The 18,920-nt window shown below is 37.5% G+C and overlaps 1 protein-coding gene across 1 annotated transcript in view; it reads right to left on the bottom strand.

Moving 5' to 3' along the window:
• The window catches only part of OXR1 (oxidation resistance 1), a 453,716-nt gene that overhangs the window by 363,345 nt on the left and 71,451 nt on the right, over nucleotides 1-18,920 (bottom strand). The window contains exon 2 of the mRNA XM_023248293.2: nucleotides 6,838-6,989. Coding sequence (XP_023104061.2) covers nucleotides 6,838-6,860 — 23 coding nt within the window. The 5' untranslated portion in view covers nucleotides 6,861-6,989. The remainder of the gene's footprint in view (nucleotides 1-6,837; nucleotides 6,990-18,920) is intronic.

Genomic DNA, 18,920 nt, shown 5'->3' with positions numbered 1-18,920 from the left:
CCCCACTTACATGAGAATTCCTAAACTTTAGGCTCTAAAACATACTGTCTCTTTCCAGCATCTTAACATAATAGTTATTCATTCAATGCACTTACCATCCTGGGAAATACAGTATCTCACCACCTAAGCTTTTCCTATCACTCAGAAAGCCCCGTCTTTTTTTCAATTAGAAATATTAGCTTTATATTTATGTCGAACCTTTTCTCTCTCTCTTCCAATAATAAAACTATTGACAATTCTGACTTTTACCATTTACTATACAACTCGGGGTAAAAACTTCCCTTTGCAGTCTTTCTACTTATCCACATTTTTCCCACTGTGGGTTTCGATCCCTTCAAAAGAGAAGATTCACGCATCTATTTCCTCTGCCATTACTGCCCCTGAGAGGCTGCCATTTAACAGTGTAGGAAAAGTGGTTCACGGAATAGCAGTTAAGGCAACCTTTGAGAAAAGACTCTGATTTTCCTCTGTCCTTAATATAGATAGAATGCCTCTGCCTCTCCAGAATCTTTTTTTCTTTCCTCCTAAATGCAGGTACCAAAGAATGGTACCGAGTGATTCACTTCTTCATTTATTCTTTGTTTTTTTTTTAATGTTTATTTATTTTTGAGAGAGACAGAGACAGAGCTTGAGCAGGGGAGGGGCAGAGAGAGAGGGAGACACAGAATCCGAAGCAGCTCCAGGCTCTGAGCTGTCAGCACAGAGCCCGACGTGGGGCTTGAACTCATGGACCATGAGATCATGACCAACCAAGTGAGTCACCCAGGCACCCTTTTCTTCATTTATTCTTTAAAGAAGAACTTAAATTAAAACATTATAATGCAAATAATCTGCCAAAGAAAAGCATATACACTTCTAATTTTGCATCTTTCTCATTTCTAGGATTCTAACACACTATTACTTTTGGATAAAGAAGGTAAATCAAATTAGTTTTCATCTCCTACCAGAGTTTTATTGAACTTACCAACCTTCATAATAGCGTTTTACAGTATAAACATATCCAATGAAGACCATTTACCACTTCTAAATTTAGTCAATACATCAATAACTCACACAACCCAGACTTTGCTATATTTTCAATCTATGAGCATCCATGATGGAATGTTTGTTGACTTTTGATAAAATCCTATTAATCAGCTGTAAGTAAATATTTCCTTGACAATTAGCACATTTTCAATGTTTATGGGGGATTTTAGCATACATGACAGCTAATTTTCTAAAGTAAAAAAAAGAGATGAATTGATAAGATACTTTCTCAGAAACATATATTTTCTCCATTGCCTTGATGTCTGCAATCCAGGGAGCTACAACAGCATAGGGCCTCACCAGGTGCCCTGGATGACACAGTACCTTGTGACCCAGCAGTATTTGAATAATTTTCCTCATGACAGAAGTATTTACAATAGTAAAAAGTGAAAATTAGAAAACACACAAAGGTCCAATCCAGATGAATGAAATAAATAACATGGCTACCATACAATGTCACTCAGCCTTTACATGTGATGATGTCATTCTATCTCCATCAGAGAGATGACCCTAGAATTATACATTGAAAACAGAAGATGGCAAAATATCACGCATGGTTTGAGTTGTTTTGCAAAAATATGTGAGTATATATAGAAAAGAAGATACCTCAGCATTTTTAACAGTGGCTTTCTAGGTATGGTAGGGTTTTGGTCATTTTTTATTTCTGCTTTATACTTTTCTATAGTGTTTGGCTGTTTGTAATCAGCATACTGCTTTATTTTTAGGAGTAAATGTAAGAGATGTACAGCATTCCTGAAAAATAAGCCATCTCTTCCCATGCAGGAAAAACACATATCCATTTTATTTCCCCAAACACCCTGGCCATACCTTTCAGAAAACTTACCACATTAAATCAGTTATTTGATTATTCTGTCTTGTTGGCTAAGAGATGAGCTCCTATAAGAGGAGTCGTTACTTTTTACTAAGACTGCATCTCTGTATTCAGCATGGGGAATGGCATGTTACTGATGCTCAATGGATTTTGAGTGGCTAGTTGGCTTTTTTACTTTCATTCATCCAGTGTCTTCTTTCTCCCATACATGGCTCTGGTTCAATTACCTTCACCTCTGCCAGGTGCCACAGTCTTTAAGATACTGTGAACAAAAGCTGAAATGTGCTCAGGCATCACGACAAAAACCAACTTGGGGTCAAAAAGATGGCATTTTGCAAAATCAGTTAAGACATACTAGGATCTCTCTCTCTAAATACTGGTTAACATATGTAACCATAACACTAATATAATGGGAGCTAAGGGAGCAGTAGAGCCAGGGGGAGTTGAAAGTACTTGATTTAGTAATGGAGGGTCTCTATGAGATGGGCAATTGAAGAGCCATGTTGGTTGAATTATAGCAAAGTGCTGATACCTTTCTGTTGTGCCTGTTTTGTATCAGGAGGAAAACCTGACAATTCCTAGCCTGTAACATGACTAGTGGAACTAAGATTTACATTGTGTAGTTTAGGTAGTTCATCTTACATAATTTTGGAGATTCACCTAAGTTTCTAAGAACAACAACCTTTTCACCTCCTCTAGGAAATTAGGGGGCTCATCTACTGCCTCCACATTCTACCCTCAATACTATTCTAATCCCTGATAGCGTTTCCAGGTGTAGAGATACACTTCCTTCCAGGAGAGGCTCCAGGATGTCGATATTTGAGGAAATAAGGGGGAAAATTCTGGTTGGAAATGGGAACTAGGGCACTCACCTCGAAACTACACACACACATAGCAAGGGTACTGCTTTACTCAGATAGTATTGGTTTTTATATGGGTAGTTCAGCAGCTAGGAGAACCAACTAGCTGCCTGAATTCATATCCTAATTCTGCTATTTAGTGGCTGTGGCATACTGGGTACCTTTCTTAACTTTCAGTGCCTATATTTTCCACTTGTGGAAACGCAAATAGCTACTACATCTCTAATAAGGTTGTGTGAGGAGTATGTGGGTCAATATCCAAACAGTCTCTAAAAAAGGGCCTGGCACATGGTAAATGCCATGTAAATGTTCACTTTTGATAATATTTACTTAGCTTTCATGTCATAAAAATTTTGTTTCGAAATGAATGTTTTAAAATGTTATATATATGCCCATATAATTATATATACACATATATTATATATATATATATTATATTAATCTTATAAAAACATAAAAAAACAGGTTGAAGATGATTATCAGGGAAGAAGCACAGAAAGTCCTTTCAAATACCCCTCGGTATCACACCATTCCCCTCTTTGTGCTATAGACATAGGAGGACTCTTTTTCAATTCTCTGTGCCTCTTCATGTCTCCTGTTAATTACCACTGCTACCAGAAACAATTCTTTCCCTCAGATCATAGCCTGGAACCTGTCGCCTGTCGTCTGTCACATGTCCATGGATGTCTGTAATTGATTTTGTACATCCCTTTGTCTCTATCTCAACCAACATCAACTCAATCATTGCCTCCCCCTGGAAATTATTTACTGAACAGGAAGATTCATGAAACATCTGTTGTATGTTACCATGTAATTCTTATAATCAATTCCTACTACTCTCCTCACCTGACTGGCACTGCAGAGTTTCCTAGAAACTTGGGTATTTCCTAGATTGTATTTCTTTTTGAGATTCTATATGAAAGGGCCAAATTATTGAATATATATATTTTTTCAAATGTCATACCCATAAGTCCCAGAGCAAGGAAGTTTCTTTTAATATGTAAAAAGGTAATTTTCTTATGCTACATATTTAAAAGGTGGGAGGATTGCTTGGATAGTGGTTAACATGAACGTATATTTTCTAAATTCTTAGGTTGTGTGCAGGGATCACAATTAGGCACCCCGTCCATTAAGCCTCAGAGTTAATTTTAAAACCAACACATGGATATGATTAGATATGTACAGTGTCAAGGTAGGCAGACCAAACTGTTCGCAGACTGATGTGGGTTTTGACTATAAACTCTGCTAACATTAATAAGGTAGCTGAACAGAGGGGAGTCTGGCAGAAGCGGAACTCAAAAGAGGCACAGAGATGAAGACTGGCGTCTTACTCTAATTCCCAGCCATGAAGAAGCTGCCCTGAGAAACAGATGGAGGCGTCTGGCAGAGACAGCCTTACTGACAGACATATCCCGCCAGGTGTACTCTATCCTGAGTCCCTCGAACACTGGAAGCATCTAACTCTCCTTGCTCTGCTTATGCGGTCATCATCCAAGCCTCCGACTTAAGATTCCCATGTCGTTTTCCACAGTTACAGGATGGACTGGTCAGGCCAAATCAAGCATCCGTAAAAGTTATGTATCTTCTTTTAAAGTAATAATCTGTGAGACAAGTTTCTTTTCCAACGTCAGTCAGTATTTTCATGTCTTGGTTTCTAGATTTCAATAAAGAGAGCCAGACCGTGGGCTACAATAATTTCACTAAATGAATGTAATTAATGCCAAACTCCACACTGTTGTATGATGGGGTGACACTGGCAAAAGAGATGAAGAAGTCCCTGTAGGGAAATCTAATGTGGAACGTTCTGTGTAGCCAGAATTAAGGGTACTGTTGGATGAAAATATCCAAGAATTATTTCTATAAAATTTGTACCTTTGACATGGGAAGAATTCTAACAAATTTCAGATATATGAATTCTGTAAGATATCCCCACAACCAAAAGAAATGTTTTAGGATCAAAATATTAATTCACCATTGAATTACCTATTCTGCATTTTTCACTCATTTGTACCTCATAAGTGTGTACAGCAGCTGCTAAATTCTAAGAGGTGTGCTAGACAGTTGGGCTGGAAACACAACATACATTCTCTTTGTCTGGGCTGGAAACACACATACATTCACTGTGTTTTGTATGGCCTAACATCACACTGAAGAGATGGCCTCTGACCAAACCATTACATCACATCAGGTCAACTGTTAATTGAGGTACACACCAAGGACAGGTTCAAGTGTTTGCCCTGTCCTGATTCTGTGAACCAGGCCACACCACACCTATCTTGAGATATGACAATCACAGCTGTGTTTTAATCTCCTCCACCTTCTCCTCTTTCCCCTGTTCTCCTTTCTGTCCTCTCCCCTTCATCTTTCTCTTTCTTGTTTGGCATGCAGCCTGCTTTTTGAAGACTCACCTCCAACACAATCATTTGTCAGGAGTATAATTTCCTTAAATAAATATGTCCTTAATATTTTCCAGGGGTTTGAAGGGCTTCACACATTCCACAAATTTTTTTTTCCTTTTTTAAAAAAAGTTTTTTTAATGTTTATTTTATTTTTGAGAGAGAGAAAGAGAGACAGAGACAGAGACAGAGACAGAGCATGAGCAGAGACAGAGGGAGACACAGAATCGGAAGCAGGCTCCAGGCTCTAAGCTGTCAGCACAGAGCCCAATGCGGCGTTCAAACTCACGAACTATGAGATCATGACCTGAGCCGAAGTTGGACGCTTAACCGACTGAGCCACCCAGGCGCCCCTAATTCATTTTTTTTTAAACTGAGATCTTTAGCACCCAGTAAAAATCCAAAGACATATTCTAGGGAGTCCATAAAAATTGGGTCCTTCAGAAACACTACTCTCAATCTAAACAACCAATTCTACCCTTTGCCTGAAGAAATTGCTCACCTAATAAAAATAAATACATGGAGCTAAATTGCAGAAACCAGTCTGTAATGTAATGCTATTTATATTCCTGGCACAAACTGAAGACAACGATGAAATGGACTCCTATGAAAATGGACAGGATTACCAGGTTTTTCTTACATTCACATATTGAATACTGCATAATAACTGTATTACATAATCTGTATTTTTATATATTATACAATCTGTATTATATAATATTATATAATCTGTTTCTGTATTATTATAATATCTGTATAATGTCACTTACTCAGCTCTTTATATTTAAAAAAAAAAGAATCAGGGGCGCCTCGGTGGCGCAGTTGGTTAAGCGTCCGACTTCAGCCAGGTCACGATCTCGCGGTCCGTGAGTTCGAGCCCCGCGTCAGGCTCTGGGCTGATGGCTCAGAGCCTGGAGCCTGTTTCCGATTCTGTGTCTTCCTCTCTCTCTGCCCCTCCCCCGTTCATGCTCTGTCTCTCTCTGTCCCAAAAAAAATAAATAAACGTTGAAAAAAAAAATTTAATAAAAAAAAAAATAAATAAATAAAAAAGAATCCAAAGTTCAAAAAATTGGCTTCCAATTCATCCCTGCTAGTATTGCTCTTTGTTGCCATAGAAAAGTTGTTGATTATACGCCAAAAAAAAAAAAAAAAATTGCACACTTCTTATTTTAAATTACAAACAGCACTGAAACATGAACTAGAAGTCAAAGATTATTCAGAATGCCAGTTATTTAGAGATGTGAATCCACGGGGGAATTTTCTCTTCCATAATGGAGTTCCATTCAGTTTAGTTTGGGTAGATATGTTGAACTAGGAGGCTTGAAGAAAAGCACTGATGAAAAAAGACCTATCCCACCCTTACAGCTGCCCTTACGGCCCATTATTCCTGCTCCCAGGAACAGAACAGTAGCTAGGACCACTGAATGAGTATTTAATTCCTACTTAACTCTCCCCTAGGTATCGAGAAAGAAAGGTATGGTATGTTATTCAGATTCATAAAAGCCTTGAACCCGTTCCAGAGTCTGTAGATACCACAATGCTGAAAGTCTTAAAATTTTAACTCTAGGTAGCTCTCCTTACCTTAACACAAGACAACAATCTCTGGAAACCAGATTTTTCAGGTTCTTTTTCTGCTCCGGTTCTGACAATAAAACTTTCTCACAAAATAATGCTTCGTGCTATGCATGGATTTGGACTGTAGGTTAGAAAGTGATTCACTTACCATGATAAATTAGATACAGACATTGCAGCAGTTTACAGAGGAGTCTTGTGGAACAGTCTTCTCTAGATTTCAGAATAGGGAACGAGTAGGTCAAGTAGACAAGACCACCGGGAATTCGCTGCTGGAATGATGCACTTCAAGTTTGAAATAACCTATAAAGAAAAGAAATAAAATGATATCTATAGTACCCAGTCTATATGACTTTTCACAAATGTATTTCACCCAGGTCAATAGTTTTGCCATGGTATAAGACACAGAAAAATACATTTTTCTTAAAATATAAGACATGTTATAAACCAAAGATAAAATTAAATCACCCATATGATAAGCTGAATGCTTTACCTTTAAAATAAGTTTAAAGATGAATACAGTGTTCATTCCCTGAAGGAGAGAACACAGTGAAAGAACAGAATGTGTTTTTAGAGGCACCAATTTTTTTCTCCATATGGTTAATCAGTTATGCTCTCTAAATTAGTTTTATATCCTTGTGATAAAAGGATCAAAACAAAGATCCTAATTGGCCACTGCACACATTAAAAAAAAAAAAAAAAAAAAAAAACCTCCCTGGCACAAATTATTATCATGTCCAAAACTGTAACAAAAAAATCATTCACTACTACCTAGGAGAAAATATGAATTCATACTGAGTAACTTGTGGGAGGTAAGCCTATACGTATTTACCTAACATTTCCACACACTTTTTATGAGTATCTACTCTATACTGTATCCCATGATCTTGACACAAAATTTTCATAGGGTACAATTAAATCCATGGTACTATATTAATTAAGCAGTTTAGTTCAGGTCATTAATCCAGTACTGTTCAATTAAACAAACATTTAATGAGGATATACTATGTGCACGTATACTATCCTAGGTGGAGTTCAGGGATAGGGATGAATGACACATAAAGAAGGCATGTTTCTGCCTTCAAAGAATGTTTTATGTAAAAAATATGACTATAGGGGCACCTGGGTGACTACGTCGGTTAAGTGTCCGACTTCAGCTCAGGTCATGATCCCAGGGCTCATGAGTTCAAGCCCAGAATCGGGCTCTGTGCTGACAGCTCAGAGCCTGGAGCCCACTTTGGATTCTGTGTCTCCCTTTCTCTCTGCCCCTCCTCTGCTTGTGCTCTTTCTCTCAAAAATAAATAAACATTAAAAAAATATGATTATAATAAACTGGAGTAAGTGTTCTAATAAAGATTTACACAGAGTATATGGGAACAAGAAGAGAAGCTTTCAGCCCCATCATCGGTATTTAGAAAAAAACAAAAAAAAACAAAAAAAAACAACAACACCCAAACTCAGAGTGGCTTAGAAAAGACCATTGATATTTCTCTCTCCTATAGACAAATCTTGAGTCTTAAGAAGTCCAAGGCAGTTACGGCAATTCCATAATCACCAGAGAAGGGGGCTTCCCTCTTGTCATTCTACCATTCTCAACCTGTGGTCCCCTTCATGTTCCAAGTGGCTGTGAGCTCCAGAGAGTACCGGCGTCCTGGTCAGCAAGAAGGAAGAAGGAAAGAGGGATGCTTCCTAAAATTTACACATGCCATTTCTGCTTGCATTTCATTGGCCAGAGCTTAGTCATTTGGCCACTCTTATTCTAAGGGAGATTGGCAAATGCAGCCATCATTCTAGGCAGCCACAAACCAAGGTCCCTATTAGAAAATGGGGATATAAGTGGGTACAGAGAAAACTAGCATTGTCTGCCATTATGTTTGTGACTCAATGACCTTTACTACAAAGTGACAAACAGGGGACAGAGGTGAGGTGCAATAAGTCCATTGTTTGTTGGTAATTTTACATATTTTATATATAATTTTGAATATCAAACTTCTTCAGTTTTCTTAAATCCTTCATAGAACCAACAAACTATTTTGTGTGCCCTATTATTTATCAGACTCTAAGTACTAAGGATGCAAAAACTAATAAAAATGGTCTTTGCACATAAAGAATTCACTGTCTGACATAGATGCCATCATGTAAAAAAATAAAACAAAGCAAAATGCACTCTGAAAATTGCTGTGTATTTACAAGAGCGTATGAGAAGCTACAGGGGGATAGAGAAAGACTAATTCTAAAGGAATCTAATTTTAATAGACCCCAGCTGCCAGTTAAGTAAGCAGCTATAAAATCTGTATCCTAAATTATCTCCTTACATGCCAAAAGAGGTTTTCAAGTCCACCCTGCCGTTGGTTAATTGTTAAAGCATATGGACTTACATCTATTAAGGACAGGGGAGCTCCAAATTCTGCTCCCAGAATTGGTAACTTCAAACTCTCAAGATCTGTATTATCTGATTCTTATCAAGAGTTCCGTTACCAAAAAAAGGAAAAAAAAAACAATGTATGTAATATTGTCTGAGGTAATTCATTCTAGATAATCTAATTTTTTAAATGTTTATTTATTTATTTTTGAGAGAGAGCAAGAACATGCTGTGGGGCAGGGGCAGAGAGAGAGGGTAACAGGATCCCAAGCAGGCTCTGCACTGTCAGCACAGAGCCTGATGTGAAGCTCAAACTCAGTAACAATGAGATCATGATCTGAACCAAAATCAAGAGTCGGATGCTTATCCAACTGAGCCACCCAAGTGCCCCTAGATAATCTTAGCTCTTAATTCTTAATTCTATTTTAGAGAGCCGTGTATCTGGATGTCATTATTTTAATATGTAACCAAATTACTTTCACTGAATTATACTTTGGGGTTTTGCCAAGAGTTTGCATTGAGGGGTATCATTAAAGATAATAATAAATAAACAAGCAAAATCTAGGCCTGTGAAATTAGCTATAAGGTTTAGTGGGATATTTGCCAACACAAAAATGTTGCCCTTATGTGCGCTCAAAGCAAAAAATGTGTCAGATTTCAACACCAAGAAATTATTCTAAATCTCTTAATTGCTTTAATCCTACGGGGACATTATGCTTCTTTCTTTGCTTTAACTTATGGGAAGTTCTGCAACAAACTTGTCACTTTTCTTTAAGAATTATTCTTAGGCCTCAAGGTCTATATTTTTATCCTAACTTTTTTTTCCTTTTCTGGAAACTTTAATTTTTAATGTGTTTTTGATAAACACACATACATTATACAAACATATGCACATACTATATATATGTAAATACCTATAAAACCCTCCCTAAGTCTTATTTAGAGTGACAAAGAATATAATCAAAGACCACAATTGCAGATATATCTGTTTATGCAAAATGTAGGAATAACATGTAAAGAAATTTGATCCCAGGATCTTTGATCAAACCATTTCAAACTGTTAGTTTTGTAGGTCAAAATGGCCAAATAGTGTCAGTATGACTTCATATAACTGAAGAGTTCACCAAGGAAGGCAGCCTCTTCCTGTTCCCTTCAACCTGACTCAACTTGGGACAGGCTTCCTCCTGACTCTAGACCGTTGACCTCTCTTTTCTTAGAGTGTTTACTACAGAAAACTTGCAATTGTAAATTCTTTCTCTGCCCCTTTGAGATATGAATCTATCAGCCTCTTGCCAGTTGTACAACCCAGGAACGTCTTACTCAAGGACGGAGAGCCATCCATTGGAAATGTAACCATCAAAGGAGATCATGCCTACCTCCCAGTCTCTGTGGGAGGACAGGTGCCTCGCTTCAATGAGCACCAGTTAGCCAACACTGATGGCCTAATCACACTGCACAACCTCCTCCTAACATCCTCCACTGCTTTTCTACTGGTTCACTCTAGCACTTAAAAACCCTTCTGTCTCCTGTTCCAGCAGAATTGAGTTCAGTCTCACTCTCCTATTCCAAAATTTTGAATTAAGTTTTCCTTGCCTGTGGAACTCTGTCTGGCTTAATTTTTCTTTGGGAGGGTATTCTCTTTTTCTATCCCTTAAAGTTTAGGAAAGTTTCCTTACTTGCTGGCAATGTTGTTAAAAAGTGCAGTCTTTACTCAATGTCCTTTATCTGCAGTAACTATTGACTTGGATTTTTATAAGTTTGTATTAAATGTGGATTAATAAAATAAATGTTAGAAAACTGCATTTTTCTTTTTTTTTAATTTTTTAAGGTTTATTTATTTTTGAGAGAGAGAGGCAGCACACAAGCAGGAGAGGGGCAGAAAGAGAGGGAGACACAGAATCCAAAGCAGGCTCCAGGCTCTGAGCTGTCAGCAAAGAGCTCGACACGGGCCTTGAACTCACAAACTGTGAGATCGTGACCTTAGTCGAAGTCTGATACTTAACCGACTGAGCCACCCAGGTGCCCCCAAAATTGCATTTTTCTGATTTTAAACCTAGATGTTTGTAAGAATAAAATGTATGAACATAAAAAATCCATACTGATCATTCCTAATGATTATAATTATCACTCTGACATTCATTTTGATATTGTATCATCTTTTTTTTTATTTGCATCCTATAACTGTCTCATTTATTTCTCCAAAGGAAGGTACCCACAAGGCACTCAAGAAAGTTCACTAAGTTTTATAATACAAACGAGACTATGATGTGATGTTTTCAAAGGCCTTGGAGGTAGACTTGTTATTCCCTTAAAATGGCATTTAAATGACTCACTGCTTATCAATGAAATCTTTCCAGAGAAAACATCTTTAGGATCTTCAGGAGAGGTTAAATTTTCTGTTCACTTTGACGATTCACAATCTTTCAGTCTCCGTACTTAAGTATGAATTTATAGCTTTCAGGCAAAATTCTAACATTACTAAGAGCCTCCACCCACCTCATTCTCACAAAGAGACTATATTTTCGTATTAGGGAAAACTTTTTAAAATGTATGGATTGATTTGACTTTGTCTGAATGCCCAGCCAGGATTGTAAGTTATAAGCGTAGGTACACCTGTTCTCTCGAGGTCACTCCTCCAGCACAATATTAAGGAAAATGGAATGTGAATTTAATAGAAGATCCCTCATTTGACATATTCATTAAAACTGTGAACCCTTGAACACAACAATGCATTACTGAGATTATGTTTTACCCAAATAAGGGATTATTGACATTATGGCTTACCAAAATAAGTCTTTTAATCACTTCATTCGTGAATAAAATTTGGGGCTTCAAACCGAGCTGAAAAGAATACTACAATCTAACACGTTCATTTTGGTTATATAACATATAAGAATTTCTGTAAACTTATTTTCTTAAGCAAAGGAAGCATTTTCATAACCTAGTCCCATGAATACATGGATGATTTTGTATCTTTAAGATGTTAAAATTCCATGAAAATCAGTTTAAGTAACCTGCCATATAATAAGTATATGTTTTCATATACTTCATACTTAAAACAGACAACCTAAACAAATTACTTGGAAGAATGAAAATAATTAAAGTTTCTGACCATACGCACTATTGAGTGTATATAAGCGGAGCACCCTTGCTTTGCCTAGAGAAAAGAGAGTTTAGGGCCCAAAGGGGATACTAAAATTATAGAATAATTTCAAAGTAGGCAAGACCAATGGTCCATTGAATTTCATTTAATTCCACTTAGAGCATTATAACACCTAATGGGCATAAAGTGAAGAATAAAATGCATTAAGTATAGAAAACCCTTTTATACTAAAGACTCAAAATAAATGTTAGAAAAATAAATTATCAAGGAAATACTAGAATATTTTATTTTACATGGTGGTTTCCTTTTCATCGTCAAATCAAAGCCCTCTTCCTTGCTTTCTGGTTCCCGTATAAATGAATACCAATATTTCCCAACCTAGATTCCTGCTTCTTTGAGACTGTCTGCTCAAATGCTCACTCCTGTGCCCTGAGTATACTACAAAGTTCTGATTCTTCTCTGTGGCCTCATGTTTTCTTTCCTCTTTAATTTCAAGTATCCCAATTCTTCAAGGATCAATACAAGCTCCAAGATCCTATGAATTCTTGTCTCATAGTTTCAGGTTCTCTGATCTCCTCTCTTTCTGAACTAACATATCCAATTTACTAATTAAAATATATTGAGCATAAAAATGTGTATATCATTTTTCATGTATATTATCTTTACTTGCTTAAATAAACTAAGTTTACAAAGGTCAAAAATTATCTTTTATGTTCAAACTCCAAAGCATCTAGATAAATAGCAAGTACCCTCCAACTGTTAGTGATCTAACAGACAAAAATGTAATACTTTAGCAGCATTATGACTTTAATGACTGAAAAATAACAGTTCAAAAATTAAGGTGTTTTTTTTTTATATTCCCATATTTGTATTACAAATTTCAGGGCTTCCATAAATTTGGGAGGATATAAGTCAATCATTGGGGAAAGATTATTATTTTTCTTATAAAAACTCTGATTTCATATAAAGACAAATTTTTAAACAAAATCAAACTAAGAGTTTGACTTTTCCCTTTATCATATATATGTTTCTCTAGAGATAAGATTTAAAAAATAGGAGAGTGTTCTGCCTTGAATTTTAATAATTTATATTACCTTGTCAATTTTAAAATAATAAATTTAGGGGCACCTAGGTGGCTTAGTCAGTTAATCATCTGACTTGATTTTGGCTCAGGTCATGATCTCATGGTTCACAGGACTGAGCCCCACATCAGGCTCTGAGCTGACAGTGCAGAGCCTGCTTGGGATTCTGTCTCTCCCTCTCTCTCTGCCCCTCCCCCAATGGCACTCTCTCTCAAAATAAACTTAAAAAGTAAATAAAATAGTAAATGTATGCATACAGAGAAAAATCAAATGGATATACAATATTGATAAATAGTTCTCCCTTTTCCATCCTCTGTCCCAGGCATCCAGTCACTTCCCTTCACAACTACTGTTACTACCAGTATTTTTATCCTCATAGGGATACTCTATGGATTTCTATCTATACCAAACCTTGCCTATCTATCTCCTCATCTACCTATCTATCCATCTACTTGGTTTTCACAAAATGGTAGCCTATTATACACACTTTCTTCTGCACCTTGATATAATCATATGCCTATATACAATATTTCCCTATCAACACACACATACAGATGCTTCATTACCTTTAAGAATTGTAAATAATTTCATTGAATGGATTTATCCTAATATATTAGCCTATCTCATACTGAAGGAGATTTAGTTTACTTCTGATACTGGCAATTACATGCAATGCTGCAGTGTATATATCCTTATATATACGATACAATGTAGATGCGTGTTTGTGCATAAATACCTGGAAGTAAAATTTTTGGGTCAAATCTATGCGTATTTTTAATTTTGGAGAAACTGTTGGTAGGTTGCCTTTCATAGAAGGTGTACCAATTTATATTCCTACCAGCAATATACAAGCTTGATCATTCTGGCATTCTGGCTGTCTAGAATACCAATAAACCTGGTAGGTTTCACAAACACACTCTCTGAGGTGTATTCATGGTCCAAGCCAGAAATACTGTTCCACACATCCAGTTAGTTACTAAGCCTCGTTGAGTCTACCTCCGTGATATCTTTAGAATATGTCCATTCTTCTCCATTCATACTACCTGTGTCCAGTATCTTCTCATGCCGGCATAATAACGATGACCTTATAACTGGTCCCCATTTCTAGTTCAGCTTTCATCTAAAACTTTCTTCTGCAGCACACTACAGGCTGAGGGCTCCTCAGGGGATGTAATCATTTTCTAAGTAAGAGCAGAATACAGAGGCAGGCATGGTCACTTCAGAAAACCCTCAGTGTGACTTCCAGATGTGCTTCTTGCTAACTTCTGGCCTCAGGAAAATTGAGTACATTCCCTTGTTTATTTTTAAGATATAAATGTTAATAGTATTTATAGGTCATAGTGAGAAGTTAAAAAAAAATGCATGAAAAGACTTAATATTGCCTGGCACATAGCAAGAGTTCAAGAAATGATAATGGCAATGATGATGATAACAATGAGGGAGAATAAGAAGGAGAAGGAGACTGTGATGATAATAAAGTTGCCCCAATATCCATTAGCTGCTCTATTTGCCTTCACATTAAAGCCCCAATTCCTTGATATAGTTTATAAGACTCATGATGATTTAACACCTGCTTTCCTTCCCACCTTCCCCTCTCCTCACCACCCTTTCCCAACCCAGCCCCTCACTCTATTTCAGCTAAAAGGATTTGCATTTTCCCAAATTCACCTGTGTCTCTAGTTTACACGCCATTCACATGCTAGTCCCATTGCATGTTACACACATATCCTTTCCTCTTCTGCTGGGCTAACTTCCAAATCATTACAACTCAACATAGACCGTGTTTTGCCCAAACTTTCCTAATCCTTGGTAGACGCAGCCCGCGATGCCTTCTTATAACACCTTTTATGAATGCATGAAGATGTTTAAAACCAGTGGTTTAATATTTTAATGCAGGTCTGTATTTCCCTCTAGATCGTAAGTTCCTTGAAGACAGACAGCATGTCTCAATATAACCTAGTAAACCCAAGGCCTAGCATAGTGCCTGAGACAAAGAACGTACTCAATAAATGTTTGCTGAAAAAAAATATCTGAAATTGAGAAATGTAAAATTCTATAAAATGCTGAAAAGCGGTGTCTCTTTTCCTTTTAAATTATAAAAATATTATTTAACTTTTTAGTCATATTTATGAGTTCCAAATTTTTAAAACGTTGTAACGTTTAAAAATAATTTTGTTGGGCACCTGGGTGGCTCAGTTGTTTGAGCGTCTGACTTGATTTTGGCTCAGGCCATGATTTCACGGTTCCTGGGATTGAGCCCTGCATGGGCTGCATGTGCTGTCAGCACAGAGCCTGCTTGGGATTCTCTCTCTCCCTCTCTCTCTCTCTCTCCCCCTGCCCCACTTGTGCTCCCTCTCAAAAAAATAAACCTAAAAAAATAATAATTTTTATGTTTTGAAACTTGCATATTAATTATGGAATATTAATTATGGAAATTTGGTAGAAGTCATCCCATTTTTCAAATCTGTTTTGTTTCTCAATTTTGTCCAGAATATAAATTCATAGTAAATATGTAAACTAACATTTTTGTTTGGATATGCAAAATAGGGCCAAACAATCCTGATATTCTAGCAACTTTAGCAGCCATCACACAAAGTTTCCAATAGGACACAAACATATGTTTCTCTAGAACAATGGAGCGGTCAAGGTCAGCATGGATGCACAAGTTCCTTCCAAGTTGTTTTTACACATACTGATGTCCAGCCTGAAAATTCAGTCTTTGCAGAGGATCGAGAAATCCCATGTATTAAAACTTGAGATCTGCACAGATGGTGGCCCTGGAGACAAGCTGGTGCAAAGCTTTATGTGCCCTGTCACTGTAGAGCAGCTGTCGTCTTACTTATATGAAAACCATTTCATGGGAGGTATTAGTATTCAATTGAGCATGTCAGTAATTGGTCTAAAAGCATTTATCACTGAGATTGGGCTATATTTATGATTATCATAAGTACCCACTTCAGAAATATCCCCTATGTTCAAATTACAGAAAGTATTTACCAGAGCCAGAGAAATAAAGGGTTATGGGCCTTACGGTAATTCTTAAATAAGTTACCACACTAAACGAAGACCACCTGCAAGCAATTTAGGGTTCTTTTCTTCAGAATACTGTCATAACTTTCTGAGAATAAAATCGTTTTATTTTTCTATGAACTACAAAGACAGCTTTCCCACCCGTGCTTTTGTGCTCTGATCTCAATTTCTGTTGAACTGTAAAGCAATCGGCAGCTTCTCTGTGGCCTGTATCTTTCATCTCTACCTCTTCCCGGTCTTTTTCCTCTGTGTTCCCGATTCTACACAACTTTGCTTTGCCTCAGGTATGACTTCCAACTAGCCCTTTCTCCACCCTTCACTGACCAGCTCCACACTGTTCCTCCACATCCACTGCCTTGCCCTTTTCACCACCTACTTTTGCTTTCTGGTTTTTATTCCAATATTCTTATCATCAGTCAACTGGCAGATATGTAACTACTAATTCCAACAGCCTCCGTCAGACTCCACTCTCCTCTGTCCACTTGTTCTGGATGCTCCTTCTCTGACTTCCAGGATGCTGAAGCATCCTCACTCCCCTAAGCCTCTCTGTTCTTCGTTGATCCATCATCATTCTCCCATTTCCTTTCTGTGGATATTCTCCAAAGTTCTGTCTAATGTGACTTTCCCAGTAGAGAATTCTAATTCACAGATTTCCATGGACCTCATTTTTGTTTCCCTCGCTTCCAGAACCATCTTTCCTAATGATTTATTAAATAACTGCCAAATTTTGCTTTTGTTCTTGTTTTACTGCTCAGTAATATCTCTTTAAGCCATTGTCTCCTTTTTATCCCTACCACCACCACCCACGTCCAAGCCCTTACTGTCTTTTGTCTTGACCAGCTTTTTTTTCCCCTCAGATTTTTAAAGCATCTAAAAATAATTAACTAATGAAAGCATATTTTAAAATCTTAAGAGTGGGCCAACAACCAACATACCGAATGAAAAAAAAAGTTTTTTTTTAATGTTTATTTATTAATTTTGAGAGAGAAAGAGAGAGCACCAGCAGGGGAGGGGCAGAGACAGAGAGAGAGAGAGAGAGAGAGAGAGAGAGAGAGAGAGAGAGAGAGAGAGAGAGAGAGAATCTGAAGCAGGCTCCACTGTCAGCACAGAGACTGACCCGGGGCTCTAATCTCATGAACCTGTGAGATCATGACCTGAGCCGAAATCAAGTCGGATGCTTTACCAACTGAGCCACCCAGGCAACCCCCCAAAAGAGTTTTAAAACATTCTTTAGACAATTTTTTTCTTATGAATATATATATTTTTTTAATTGAAGTACAGTTGACACATGATTCAACCACTCTGCACTTCACCCTGTGCTCACCACCAGGGCTGCTACCGTCTGTCACCATACAATGCTTTTACAGTATCACCGACTATATTCCCTACGCTGTGCCTTTATTCTCTGGACAGTTTAAAACCTTTCGTGTTTGATAAGCAGCATGTCTGTGTTTGGAAAACAGGCACCCCCACAGCCCTGAGCACTAGTGTTCCGTGGCACACGGTTTACAAACCTCTGGCTGGAAACTGGTGCTTTGGCCTTGACACTTGTCTCTGACCCCTAATCCATATCACAAATTAATTTTATCAAGGCAAGGCACTTATACACACAAACTCCTTGTTTATAAATACTCATTCCAAGTAAACAGTCATTCCATGGAAATTTTACACTTGGGATCCTCTTCCATATGGCCTGTCCTCCGTTTTCTGGCTTGTCTACATTCACGTTGGGTTATTACTGTTCAGTGAATTTGTTTCCACCCTCTACTGAAGGCCTAGCACGGCACTCTGAACGCTGGAACTAGTCAAACACATTCAATTGAATTCTCAGTGCAAAACTCCAGTTTTTCAGGTGTACATTATTGTGCTCAAGGGTAGCACTAAATAAACGAAGCTTTTAAAAAGTATGATATAGCTAAACCGACTCGTGTTTATAGAATTTTATAATAAACTTTGATGAGTCACTTAAGGTTCAATCCCATGTGGAAAGCCCAGCCGAAAGGATTGCCAAAACTCAGTTTAATTAAAAACAGAAAGAAAGCAGCAGCTTTTTATTTCCCCTAAATATATGTTTCAAGGAAAAAAGTATCTTAGGTACGCTTAATGAATCTTCCTGTACTCTCAGAGCAGAAGCACTTACGCATTTAGAAGTAACTTGGGAGAAGTGAGGACAAGCAGCCACGGACACAAGGCATTTGAGGAATGTCATATACACTTGTTGCCGTTTCTTCCCCGGAGGCTTTTCAGGCGCTGCTTCAAGGCCCTTCACCACGCAGCTGGGGTCACCTCGTTGATCCTCATATCAAGTTACCCCCCCCTTTCTGTTTCCTAAGGCCTGGCTACACTTGTGCCTGGTTCCTCCCCAAATAATTCTGCCTGTTTGTGCAGAATGAACACACTGACCGTTATGTTCCCATTTCTAGCAAAGTCTGTCCCTTACCTGTCCAGAAATTATACTCGTCCTGTAGAGTCCAGCTCAGATATCAATAAGCCTATAGAAAATTGGTAGAATTGTATCTTTCTCATGACGTAAGTATTTCTATTGCAATATTTACCATACTCCACTTGTGTTATGGCTTACTCATCTGCTAGAGGTGAGTACTATATGTTAGTAATATGTTAATTAACTACTTAAAAAATAGTTCTTGACTTAAGAA

The sequence above is a fragment of the Felis catus genome, chromosome F2 (assembly GCF_018350175.1).
Source record: "Felis catus isolate Fca126 chromosome F2, F.catus_Fca126_mat1.0, whole genome shotgun sequence".
NCBI classification, from domain to species: domain Eukaryota; kingdom Metazoa; phylum Chordata; class Mammalia; order Carnivora; family Felidae; genus Felis; species Felis catus.
This window is presented reverse-complemented; position numbering and strand designations above follow the sequence as displayed.